A 14,421-nucleotide genomic window follows, 5' to 3' on the forward strand; every position below is an offset into this window, starting at 1 on the left:
ACTGATTTTTTTTAATTGTGAGGCTATTTAATCAAATTAAGTAATGTTGATTTTTTTGTGCTTTACCTGCCTTTTTTTTTCCTTCCTACATATGACCTTTGTCAGACTAAATGAAACTTAGCTATTGAGGGTATTTGTATGTTTTTACTTAAATGAACTTGCATATCCCTCTGTATATACCTACACACAGCTGTGTATAAAAAAAAAATAGAATTAAGGTGTTTTTTTTTTATAGTAATTCCCAATTTTTTAAAGTTTTGATCTGGAATATATATACTTTTATATACAGCATTACAGATTTAAAGAAAATTACTTCCAACTTTTATTGGATTATATATTTAAAAAGTATCACTCAATTTTTAAAATACACATAATTGTTTAACATTTACTAGATTTGCTTATAGCATTTACTTTTATTTTTCAAGATATATTTTTCTGTTTGACTCAGAGTTTACTATCAAAGGTTAAGTTTTTGAATAAAAATTATGTCTTGCATATATTTGTCCATGGCAGTTCATTCAGCCAGATTGATGGTTGGACAGGTGTTTAGTGTGTTTGTCTGTAAACATTCTTCCTGTTTTTTGTTTTGTAGAGCACAAGAAATTAAATACAAAATAACCCAAAATATTCCATAAAAATGGATGTGCAATATTACTGGCCATAGTGCAAAAGGTGAAAGGTACTACTGTAGCAACATATACTATACTGTATTTAAAAAATTATAAATCATTAAAAATGAAGTTACTTGAATATTCTGGGGGTTTTTTCCTTTAAGATTTACTAAGTAAGCTGATTATTGTGATTTCAACTTGGATCATGGTAGATGATAATGGCAGGAAAATGGGATACGATAATCCCCTCCAAATATTTTATTAGATTCCCCTTTGACAAGGTTAGCATTTTTTTCTTTAAGGCAAAATTGCTCTTCTTTTAGGTAAGTATTTGGACTCTGAAACTGCTGCAGATGGCAAAATTTTCAGTACTCGGTGCATTAAAAAAAAATTATGGCCCATTCTGGTATTCCTTCCTTTCTTTTCTTTTTTTTTTAACTTAAAATTTTCAAGAAGTTAGATCTCACCGTAAATATTTCTCAAATCCTTCCAATGGGATTCATTTTGTACACATGTTTCTGATGAGGTCACTGCTTGTTGTTATGATACAGAAAAGCCTGTGTCTATTTTAGGCATTTACTGTACATTTCTCCCGAGAAAAGAGTGAGATCGTGTCATCTCATGCTCCCCATCCGCAGGTCACTTCCTGTAGAAATATGGACTAACTTAAACCTCGTGAGTACTGATCTGAGCATCTCTTGCAGCCTCTAGTTATAAGAAATACCCCCTGGGAATTTATAATAGCTGTGGAATTAATAGAAGGTGGGAAATGAACTTGTATTTCCGGAATTTGTGTGTGCATTATCTGAATATTTTATAAAACTTTAATTCTGATCCCTTTATAATAATTCCTTCTAGAAGGACAAATGGGGTAACTTTTCAATCATCATTTAATAAAAGCCTGGGGTCCTCAGGTTGGCCATAATAGTTTTGACCACCAAAGAATTGGTAACACTATTTAAGATATACATAGTTATAACTGGTATCATAGCATCCTACAACTTCTAGAAAAAATAGTTGTTTGCAGAGCATAACCTATTTTAAATGTCTAACACAGTGCTTTCTATTCTCTTGTCTGTTGATACTTGGCTTTTTTCTACTTTCTTACAAAAACATTGATCTTAATACCTACCATTACTTTCCAGATAAATGCACAATAAGAATATGTAGGATCTTAGCTGTTTTTGTTTTAATTTTCTTTTAGTAGTGTTAATATATTTCCCTTAGAAAGTTAGGGTGGGCTTTGTTACTACTAAAGTTAATTGAAATAAAAATATTAAAAATGCAATACTACAGGTATCACTCACTTAATGAAATAGACATTTTCAGCAAGTTTACTATAAGTGGGATTTTTGTTAATCTGGTGTTTAATTGGTTTATATCAGTGATTTTCAACCAGTGTGCTGCAAGAATTTTAAAACATTTGATACCTGACTATTTAGTCAGGAGTACAGATCTCTTTTCCCTTATATTGGCAAATAAATTTAAAAAATGACAACAGCCTACAAAACAATAGATGTCTGCTGTGAATGAATCAAAATTATCTTTTTGTGGGGGGGTCAGATTGGCAAAAAATGTTTTTTGATGTGCTGCAGATTTTTAGTAATTTATGTGTGCCATGAGATGAGAAAGGTTGAAAATTGCTCGTTTATGTTATCAAGGGGAGTCTTAGATGAAGCAAAACTTAAAATTGTATTTTAAAAGTTTTCCAAAACTTTCTAATAAAACACTAATCACACTACTAACAGTATGGCCAGTGTTATTGCCACTTTGCTTTAACTGACTGTGGAGCAACATTAACTCTTAACCTACAAATAGATTCTTCATATACCTCTAAGTCAGTTTTAATATTTAACAGGGTTCTCAGAATATTACTATGAATTAGCATATTAGCAAAATGTCACAAAATTTAAATGCCAAAATAAAAAGTATTTAGAAATTTCTAATTTCAGGGGCACCATTCCCAGTATCATTGTGTATGTTTTCTTAGAAAAAATAGGAAGATATGTTTAGTTTTGGCTGTTTGTCCACTTCAAATTGCCTTACCATATATAATTCTAAATTAGTGATACATTTTTGTTTCTTCCCACTTACTTCACTTTTTGAATTAATAGATTATATTTTTCTAGATTTAATTACCGTAATAATGTCTATTTAATTTACTGGAGTATCTTTGGTAAGATAAGATCATTAGCTAAAAACCTGTGGATATGTCTAAATTCTTTAACCTAATGGTTTGCTGGCAGTTAGGCTAGTGTCCTTATTAAGAGCTAAAACCATATAGTAAGCACAGGTTACTGATAATAGCAGTTACATAAGGATTAGATGACAACATTCTCTCACCTAAATTTTAATGTGTTCTGTTCCATAGATTAATTTGTGTCTGGAAATGAATTTTAGTTAAGTGAGAAATACCTGTTGTTTGCTTTTTGTCTTTGTTTAATATGTACAGAGAATAATTAAAATTATAACTTATGGGTATTTGGAAATTTCATTTTTTATAATATAAATGTTTATTGTAACATTTTAAATTTACATATTTGGAGGTTTTTCTGCCTCTGAGGAATTTTGTGACTTGGAAGAGTATTAAGCTTTGGGTACTAAGTTTATATTTTTAGAAATAGAACATAATTATTTTAAAAATACTTTGGTGCTTATCTTCTTTTCAAATAAAGTATAATAAGTTGAATGAGATTTTTACCTAGACAGGCTGGGTTTTTGTTTTTTTGTTTTGTTTTGTTTTATTTTGTTTAATATAAGAATTCCCTATTTTGGCCTTTTTAAATTTTCAGAGAATAATTAATAAAAACCATTATGAGTAATGTAGACTATTTTGTTTATTTGATCAGCAGTTATTGTTTATTTTTTTGTTGTTTTTTTACTAATAAACCCCTGAGTTAATACAAATATTTAAGTTTAAAAATAACTAATTATTAAATTAAGGATATGACCAGAATACTGATGTCTGGTTCATATTAGCTTTAAAGAAAAATTGGAATATCTTTAGTTTGACTTTCACTTAGAAAAATGAGGTTTAAGAGAAGAAAAAATATGTATACTATAAAACTTTATTCTCAAACTAGGTCATGCAAGAGAAATCTTTTCAAAACAAAATATTTAAACTGATCTGACAGTTTCATATTTTTCATCTCTTTCCTGTTATTAGAATATATGTGTGGAAAGAATCTTATTCCTGGCAACCTATCCAACAATTTAAATTTTTATTATTTAGTACTGACTGATGCTTATCAAATTATTGGTCCCATTTTAGTTTTATACACATGTATGTAGTATTTAAAAGCACTTAAAGAAAAGGGGACTATATAACCATTATAAGATTATTAAAGGAGTTATATCAAACTTTTATTTCATTTACTTGCTTAATAGATTCGATTTGAGCACCCCTTTGTGAAACGTTTGGCTATTTCTACAGTGTCAAAGCAGTGGATTAAGGGAGTAAAATTTGAGTTAGCTAATTATCTGACATTATAGAAAGGGAAAAGAACCTGTGTAACTGAATTCCATTTTGTATACAATTTAGTAAAATTATTTTGCATTTATCCCTAATATACACCACAGCATTTTTGTTTTCAAAAGTACTTTACTCATATTAAATGTGTTGGTTATAGTCCACCTTTCTAAAAATAATGTGCTTGACCTGCTAGTATTCAATAGAAAGTATTACTTCAGTTTTAAAAGTAAACTAGAGGTGCCTCTACCCCAAGTTTCTCTCTTTAGTGTCTATAAAAGTGAGAGGGAAGTTTCCATATGTAACTTTCTGAACTTTTGAGTTTTTGTATGTGTTTAAGTGGATGAAAAATAGATTTGTCCTATTAATCCTAACAGAAACCTTTCCTCTTTGATACCATTATTTTAACAGTATTAAGCATATGTTTATGTAAAGTATTCATAAGGCCAAACAACAATCTTTTCTGTTACACAGTCAGCTTAAGATTAAATATTAGTAAATGCTGAGTCCATTTGCACAAAGTGGTTTGTGATGTTAATTGGACCCCAAGTTTAGTGATTGTAGTATTTGCATGCTAAAAAGCCCTAGAACACACAAAATTTTTGTATATTCATCTATAGAAATGGGTTTCTGAATTTAGTTAGAGAGTAGAGGCCATTCCAGAGGATATCCTGAATATTTTGGGAGAGAAATTTATATATAGTCAGATTTTGCTCTTAAAACATTATCTTTTAGTTATTATGGTCAGAATTTGAAAATGTAGTTTGGAAATAAAGTACAAATGTTCATGTTTGTATGGATTTGTAAATAAAAGCATAAAGCATATGTCAGTTAATACTTTAAATATTTATTTGCATTTTCTTTAATATAGATTTATATAATTTTTAAAACCTTAGAATAATAGTGTATTCATTTTTACCAGAGTTCATTTTAAACATGTTTGTTTAGGTTTTACCGCAATCACTGCAACCAACCCCATTTGGCTTGTAAAGACTCGGTTACAGCTTGATGCAAGGTATGTTATTTCATTAAACAAAATTTTTAAACTTGGTTTCAACTAATTTTTTCCTATAAATTTATATCAGTGAGATTTCAGTGTCTCCTCTTTTGCTGCTAAATTGTTTTGTTTTGAACATAGTGATTTGTGATGTTAATTGGGCCCCAAGTGGGTCTACCATCAGAAGCAAAAGCAATATAGTAGTTGGCAGTATGAGACTTTCAGGAAAGAAAGTGTATTATGTGTTGTGTTTTTAAATAAAAGGAGAATAAAGAAAGAAGAAGGATATATTAACCTAGCCCAAGTAGTGATGGGTGATTATAATTGGTCTCTCAACAGCTAAATAACCAACATGGTCAACCAGTCTAGACTACATCTTTGAGGATCATTGCTCAAATTCAGTAACCTTATATACAGGAAGTCCTGACTTGGGATTTTGCTCTCCTTTATTCGAAGACTTCATCTGTTACCACTGACAACTTTATGGCAGCAAGATTCATTCATTCAACAAATCTATATTGAGCAGGCACTGATGGGTTCTAGAGATATACCAGGAAACAGTGGTGACCAACTTTCATGGAATAATCAAGGAATAGTTTTTTGAGCCCAATTTAAGCAGAGGCAGCAATCAGTGCAAACCATATAGGTTCTAAGTTTAGGGCCTTTAGTATGTCCTGGCATCTGAGGAAAGGCCAGAAGCAATGCAGCTTAGAGTCTTGCCATCTCAGTTTCTGTTGGCCTTTAGAACAGAGGATAGGGAGAAGCTGATACTGTTTAGAGACATGATCCCATCTGGTGTATAATAATAATGTTAATAATTTTGAAACCAATTTAGCCTTTCAGTCTAGAGTAGACTGCTATATTTTAGGGCTTGGAAAGTAGTGTTATAGAGTATAAATAAAACTGATCTAAGAAATGATTAACAATTACACTTGATTAAAGATCTGTTTTCCACATTCTGTCTTGCTGAATTGCATAATGTTTGGAGATTTGAAAAGAAATGTCTAATTCTTTCATCTGGAATACTTTTTAATGAAATCTTATGTGTTGTAGCAAAACTCAAAGTGTATTTCTTAAAGCCAAAGATCTGAAAGATAATAATGGTGGATAAGAAAAACCAAAGGTTAGGCAGTGTGAGATGCCAGCCTATTTTGTACTATTATAAACTAGTGGTATTCTTTAGTATGTTATAGGGTGGATTTATAGGGGATCCAGGAAAAGCATGGCTTAAAATTCTTTAATATTATTCTTTCACTATAATTATAACACAAGTTAACACAACTTCTTAAGTTTGGGAGTGAGGAATGGGATGAGGTTGAGGTAATCATGAAACAGATTTAAAGATGCTAATTTATAACACTGCAATCAAGAACAGGGCTGATATGTTTGTTTGCATGTTACCCTTCGGGACTTTAAGCTCTTTTAACTTTGTGAGGAAGGATCTGATTGCAGAAACTCATTCCAGATGGTTGCATGAGTTATTAAACTAAGAAAGTATTTATTCAGTGTCATTAGTTGAAGACAGACCTTAGTTTATAAAATTGGAAGAATGTGTAGAATATGAGGTAGGTGTCTTCATCGTGGTTTTATTTTATGTCAGAAACAGGTTGTGTATAATTTATAAAGAGGTAAATCTTCTATTTCTTTCCCTATGGGTAGCATTTAAACCCATTTCTTGTAAATGGGGTTCTATTGGAGGAATCATTATATAAGGCTATAAATATTTTTACAGACTCTAAATTATATACTTGTAAGAATAGATGCTGTGCCTATAAAAAGCAGCACTAAGAACATTTTCTTGGGCCCAATGTTCAATAAATACTTGATAACTGTAGAGGTCCTCGTTCACTACTGACTAGGATACTGAAATGAAGATATGGCCATGGCCTTTAAAGGATCATAGTAAATTTGTCTTAAATTCACCCAGTCACCTTTTGAGAAGAACTGGGTGGGGTTGGAAGAATCCCTCAAGTGCACAGAAATTAGATTAATCGTGCTTTTGTGATGTACTGTCATCATTAGTGTCTCAGTCATTTTTTATGTTATTAAATGCAAAAGAAATCTTCTTAACTTAGAACTGGATTTAATATGTATTTTTTGTTTGTTTTGTTTTTATCTTGAGCTGCAGTCACAGTATATTTTAACTAAAGAATTTTGTTGCTTATCCCTACAATACAGACTTCAGTGAGAACATGAAATTGAAAATTTAGTGCAGTATATTTCACATTCAGTCAAATAAACTACGCACATGTTACCCATCTAATATGACACATTTGGGATAAAAGAATACAAAATCTAAAATGAATGTTTTAAAATTCTGATTTTATTTCTTCATAAGTTAAATGGAATCATTCTTTATAGCAGAGTGGCATATTTCTACTATATTTTATTTGCTTTATTTAAAAACTTGTACTACTTTATTTACATTAAAAAGATTTTTATTTTGCTTTTCAGGAACCGTGGGGAAAAGCAAATGGGCGCTTTTGAATGTGTTCGTAAAGTGTACCAGACTGATGGACTGAGAGGATTTTATAGGGGCATGTCTGCTTCATATGCTGGAATATCAGAGACTGTTATCCATTTTGTTATTTATGAAAGTATTAAGCAAAAACTACTGGAATATAAGATTGCTTCGACGATGGAAAATGATGAAGAGTCTGTAAAAGAAGCATCAGATTTTGTGGGAATGATGCTGGCTGCTGCCACCTCGAAAACTTGTGCCACAAGTATAGCATATCCACATGGTAAGAGAAGTTGAGTTTCTATAGGTAATATTTTGTTAATTCAGAAATACTCTCCCACCCAGCCATTAGCCCACTTATTAGAGAATTTAGAATTTTACTGAATTTCCACATAACAAAATACAGTCTTAAGAATTCATCAGCCCTGACCGGTTTGGCTCAGTGGATAGAGCACCGGCCTGCGGACTCAAGGGTCCCGGGTTCGATTCCTGTCAAGGGCATGTACCTTGGTTGCGGGCACATACCCAGTGGGGAGTGTGCAGGAGGCAGCTGATCGATGTTTCTCTCTCATCGATGTTTCTAACTCTCTATCCCTGTCCCTTCCTCTCTGTAAAAAATCAATAAAATATATTTTTTTTTAAAAAAAAGAATTCATCATAATGGAATTAAATATGTATAATACAAAGCAATTTTAATAGATCATTATATGCTATAATAGCATGGTAGTGATATAGCAGGAGCTCTGGACACATTTTAAAGCAGAGTCAGTCAGATTCCAAGCAGATGACTTTGAGCAAGTTTCTTTTTATTTTAAGTATGGATATAGTGCTATACTAGTATATACTTTAGACACATTATATACTTTATTGCTAATCTACATAAAAATCCTGCAAAGTTTAGGTATACAAGAACATAACCAGAACTATCTTCATTTTTAAGAGGGAAACAAAAAATGCTAAGATTATGTAACTTAGTATACATACTCTGTGATGGAGTCCAATTTTTATATTTATACACACACACACACACACACATACTGATTTCAGAGAGGGAGAGAGAGAGAAACATCAATGATGAGAGAGAATCATTGATTGGCTGCCTCCTGCACACCCACTACTGGGATCGAGCCCACAACCTGGGAATGTGCCCTTGACCAGAATCAAACCTGGAACCCTTCAGTCCGCAGGCTGACGCACTATTCACTGAGCCAAACCAGGTAGGGCATGGAGTCCAAAATTGAATTGAAGTCTACATTCCCAAAGACCAACTATTTTACATTATTTCATGTTGGCAAATAAGTATATATGAGTGATTTATTTCTGTCTAAGTTCTACAATGTTAGCTTGTTTCATAGATAACTAAGGAAATAACTTAAGACTTGGTCTGTAACATGCTGAGTTTTTCTGGTAACTTTGTTTTAAGTGTAGTCTTTGATTTTGGTGTGTTTGAGGTTTGTTTTGGTTCAGGTTTTTAATCTAAGCGCTTCATTTTTTTTTTTTTTAAGCAGAGCAAAACTGGTTTTTGGTGTTTACTTGTTTTTATTTTATTTATTGATTGATTTTTAGAGAGAGGGAAACATCAATTTGTTTTCCACTTATTTATGCATTCATTGGTTGATTCTTGTATGTGCCCTGACATTGTGAGGATTGAACCCACAACCTTGGCACATGGGGATGATGCTCTAACCAGCTAAGCTACCTGGCCAGGGCTAATTGCTTCACTTTGTTACACTAATAAACATTTATATTCACCCTATAAAGCTAAGGCTCTGTAGTTAAAGCTGTATTAGGAAAAATGAACAGGTCTAGAAAATGAGTATATGCTTTAAAATGTAATTTATGAATAAAAACAACTCTAACCAAGTTGGACTATGAATTTATCCCAGTTTCCTGAGAAAAGTCCTCATTTCTCTTTTTAATGTATTTTTATTGATTTCAGAGAGGAAGAGAGAGATAGAACATCAGTGGTGAGAGAAGAATAATTAATGGGCTGCCTCCTGCACACCCCCTACTGGGGATCAAGCCTGCAACCCAGGCATGTGCCCTGACTAGGAATTGAAGTGTAATCTCCTGATTCATAGGTTGATGCTCAACCACTGAGCCACACTGGCTGGGTGGCAGCTTGTATTTTAAACATTTTTAGTCTTATCCACATGCAATTTGTGTTGGTACATGCAGACCATTGTAAACAGATTAGTAATTCTATTTTCTCATTGTGCTGTCCACTTTTCTGCTTCTTTCATCTTTGATACCACCTCCACTCCCTTTCCTGCTCCTTCACCTTTTTCCGATCACATTTATTCTCCCTTTTATTTATATCTAGTATACTAAGGATCCTTTTATTTCATCTGTTTTTCACCATTCAGGAACCTATGAAATTTTACAAGTACACATGACTTTAGCCAGCTATCTTAGAAGTTTGGTGGCATTATAATGTGAATAGTTTCAATAAGTTACATATCAAAATTTCTTATTTATCCTAAGCTTACGCTTACAGGTAAATAGGATGTATTCAGTATTAGGAGGATATAAAGATATCACTAATGTGTAAATAAAATGATTTTATTTTTTTTTCCTAAACAGAAGTTGTAAGAACAAGACTACGTGAAGAGGGAACAAAATATAGATCTTTTTTTCAGACACTGTCTTTGGTTGTTCAAGAAGAAGGTTACGGGTCTCTTTACCGTGGTCTAACAACTCATCTGGTGAGACAGATTCCCAACACAGCCATTATGATGGCCACCTATGAATTGGTGGTTTACCTGCTCAATGGATAGCAACATCAGGCCGCTAAATATAAAGAGGGAAGACCAAAAGATTACAGTGGACCATGGAGTATCGGAACCAACATGATGGACAGAAGAAAAATGGTTTGGGAACGTGTAACTATGTCTAAGTGGAAGTCTGGTTGTCGGAATTCAAATAATCATAACCACATTACTTGATCTTTTCAGTAATGTGAATTAAAACCTGGGCTGCCTTCAAGAAAAAGCCTTTAGAAGCACTCCTTCCTCAAAATTGCCATTTTCTCTACCATGTCCATGGGACACAGCTGCATTTTGTTTATTTGTGACAGAGTATAGTATTTATTCCATGAATACTTTCCAGTCTTCTAAACAAAGCCATCCCTAGTTATATACTAGTCTATAAACTATCCAAAGATAGTATTGGCAGTCATAAATTTCCAACTTTTGGCTTCTGTGTAATTCTTATAAAATAACAGGAATAGTGTGATCCTGACTATCACTTTCACATTAGTTCTTGAGAGGATCTGACTCAGTACTTTAAAGTTAATTATTTGGCATCAGTTGACAACTAATGAAATACTGTCCTAAGTATCTTGATATCTTTATCATTAAAATGTTTTGTTTCCCACTGCTGCAGCATGTGCTTGCTGTTTAGCATAATGTGGACACTTAGTTAATTTACGTATCAAACTCAAATAGTAATAGTTTGGGATAAAATAAACCAGTAAAAATGTTGATTTTTAGGCCATTTCAGTAACTTGAGCATATCCTCTTGTCTTGAATGATGCAGTTGTCTTTTCAGTGAGTTACTGGTTTTGAACTTGAATTACCACATATCATACCTAAGCATTATTTTCTTAAAGTGGAAAAAATTTACCACTTCTGGGTCTTTCTCAATTTGCGTTCACATTAAGAATTTGAACCTTTAAATTTTTTTCCAGAAGATCTATATAGATTGCATTTATTTCATAGAGAAAATGGTAATTTTGCCCCTACAAGTTTTTTTTTATTTTTTAAGGCGACATAAATACCTGGGGCCTGCTATCTGATTGAGCAGGTGAGTGATCCTAATTGACATAGGATCATTTTGTAATGACAAACTGCTTTTGCAAAGAAATTCATTCTATCCTAGTTTCTTGAATGGTAAATGAGAAAGATTCAAGTTAATTCAGATTAAATGTGCTAACAGGATATAGCTTTTACATTTTACTGTTGAGTTCAACAGCACCCTTTAATACTTTACATGTATTATATGTATGGCCCTTAGGAAAACGTTGGCTGTAATTTTATTCAGAGACTTTAGCTTACAGTTGTTGCTGTACTGGTGTAAGAAAATTTCTACAGTTAACCTCCAATGTGGTACTCATTTCAATACACACGAACTGTACATTTGTGCAATGGCTTTACTTTATAAGAATGATTCTGTGAATGCACTTTGTGGCCTTTCGGGGGAGAGGGGAGGTAGTAAAAGGAGAGAATCCCATGTTAAAAACTTTTTTTAAAATATTGGTCATGTATTAGGCAGAAACAGTGTTCATAACATTTTTTTCTGGACTCTTGGTATGTTGTTTGGAGATCTTTAATGTAAATGGTTAAGTATTCTATGTACACTGTAGTGACCTAACATAGAAAATTATAGCATGTCATTGCAAGCTTCTCTGCTGTCACCAATGAAACACAGTGCCCTCTTAAATAACTTCCCCTTCTTAACTTCCTTGTAATCAACAATAACTGGATGTTTTTTAGGTGCTTTGATTGGAATTGAAAACATTCCAATCTATTTGGAGACCAAAGGCAAAATTGAGTTTCATTACCTTTGGAATTATTCTTAACTTTTATGGTGAATTTCAGCTTTGATATTTATGGAGGAACATGCCAAAAAAACAACCCACAAAAAATGGGTTTCTAACTTAAATCTGTAAAGAAAGTCTCCATCTATAGTGTTTGCCTTTTTAGGTGCCACTCGTCCTGCCTAACATAGTGCCATTTGCCTTGTGAAGATTCATAAATATTAGTTGTATTGAATGTAGGACAGAGACTCCCCCGTAGCTTAATGATCTCAGTACCCCATAAATGCTAAGAATGATGTGAAAACCAGCAGCTAAGGAACATCTTATTATTTAGTTGTAGCAAATTCATAACAAGTGTCCTTCAAGGATGAACATGTATTCTATTCCTGTTTGTATTTAGCAAGTAAAATTTACGTTGACCTGTAGTGCATAGTTAGCTTTTAAAAGTGAGCTTTATGTATGTACTGGAAGGAAAATATCTTAGTCTTAGGCTTTTTTTCTTTGTGCAACAACTGGAAAGGAGCAATGTCGTTCGTTTTAATTCATTTTTCCCCAAAGCACAGTCTGCTGTAGTTTATTTTATGTATGACAGAGATCATTTGAAAAACAAAAACATTACAAATTATTTATAAAATTTGCCTCTGAAACATTTCTTTGTAGATCTTGTTTTTAATTGATGCAAATGTTTAAAAAGAAAAACGTATACTTAGAGCACTGGACTTTTTTTAAACAGTGTTTTGTTTTCATCTATTTTTTATCAGATAACATTTTATTTCTAATATGGAGGTAGTCAGCACTCTTCAGATGGGTATGTATTTTTATTGTAGAATCTTCTCAAAATTAAACTGAACTTATTCAGGTTAAAGCAGTAGATACTGAAATAGCATACTCTCATAGAGCAGCAGAAAGAGCTCTGGTACCTGTGGCTCATAGAGAACAGTCCCCTAAATTGCAAAGTCCAAATTTGAGAATTACCAAGCCCTGTGATTGTAGGTTCCCAATCAGTGCTTTTAAATCCAGGAAAAAAACTATCACCAAAGCCTTGTCTTAATTTTTATTATGTATGTAACTGTGGAACCAGCCTTTCTGGATGGGGCCCACAAGTAATTGATTTGTAACTTCGAAACCAAGAATAGAATATCATTAGATAATTTAATCCAGCCTTTTGTCTCCTAAAACCTAATGCCCATTGTAGAAAAGCATTAGTATATTAGGGCCAGCAGAGTTTGGGTTTAAAATAATGAGGGTTTACTCTTATTGGAGCATAAACATGTCAGTATTTTTAGATTTGTGTTAAATCACTAAAAATATTAATTTGAACTTGAAGGATTTGAATACTAGAAATCAATCTATCCTTTACTCTCCTGGTGTTGTTCATGCCTGTCTTTGGTTGTTTACATGCTCTTCTGCCCAGACTGTTAGTACAATATTATATATTATAGGGACCCTTTGGGGTCTGATAAATACAGTAGTTTAGCTTTTTACTCTAATATTGATCATGACTTCAACATTCCTAAGAACAGATAGTTCTGAATGATTTAAATTGGAAGGAATTTTAATTATATAAAAACATATAATGTACTAACTTTCTGCCTACTCAGATCTCTTCTCTGTCATGCCCTTATATTTCCCATTAAGCTATATACTGCTTTTTATGCTACTCTTTTTAGAAACTGAAAATTCTAGTTTCACTCAGTTTCTGTGTTAAGAAACATTTTGAATGTGTACCCCTGTATATGTGAACAATTAAATCTTGACCTTTCAAAGTCATAGCTAATAATTAACTTCAAGAGTTGATATCTTTTGACCATTTATATGAGGATTGCTATTGTATTCTGTACATGGCTGTAAATTATGTGCATTTCCTCTATGTTTATGTTAACTAGCTGAATTTTATTTGAATTGTGAAAAGTTTAAAATTAAAATATGCTTATGAAAATATGGTGGTTTTTCTAAAAAAATATTGATTTCAGAGAGGAAGGGAGAGAGAGATAGGAACATCAGTGATGAGAGAGAATAACTGATTGGCTGCCTCCTGCATGCCCCCTACTGGGATTGAGCCTGCAACTGGGCATGTGCCCTTGACCAGAATTGAACCCCAGTCCCTTCAGTCCGCAGGCTGATGCTCTATCCACTGAGCCAAACCGGGTAGGGCCGGTGTTTTTTTAATATATATGTGTCCTAATATTCCAGTATGGTGAGGATATAATCATACTTCTTAGGACTATGTGTAGAACAAAAATGCATTGCCATTTTCAAGTTGTATGTTAGGCTCCTATCTGCTAGACCTGGTGAAATCTCTGCAAATCAAAAGGTCAAATAATCAAACTCTCTCATAGTTCAGTA

The 14,421-nt window shown here is 32.7% G+C and overlaps 1 protein-coding gene across 1 annotated transcript in view; it reads left to right on the forward strand.

Moving 5' to 3' along the window:
* Window positions 1–14,016, forward strand: part of SLC25A36 (solute carrier family 25 (pyrimidine nucleotide carrier), member 36) — a 67,252-nt gene extending 53,236 nt beyond the window's left edge. The window contains exons 8-10 of the mRNA XM_014542686.1: window positions 5,029–5,095; window positions 7,532–7,821; window positions 10,122–14,016. Of these exons, the coding sequence (XP_014398172.1) occupies window positions 5,029–5,095; window positions 7,532–7,821; window positions 10,122–10,315 (551 nt within the window). The 3' untranslated portion in view covers window positions 10,316–14,016. The remainder of the gene's footprint in view (window positions 1–5,028; window positions 5,096–7,531; window positions 7,822–10,121) is intronic.
* The last annotated feature ends 405 nt before the right edge of the window (window positions 14,017–14,421 follow it).

This window comes from Myotis brandtii, unplaced genomic scaffold, assembly GCF_000412655.1.
Source record: "Myotis brandtii unplaced genomic scaffold, ASM41265v1 scaffold312, whole genome shotgun sequence".
NCBI classification, from domain to species: Eukaryota; Metazoa; Chordata; class Mammalia; order Chiroptera; family Vespertilionidae; genus Myotis; species Myotis brandtii.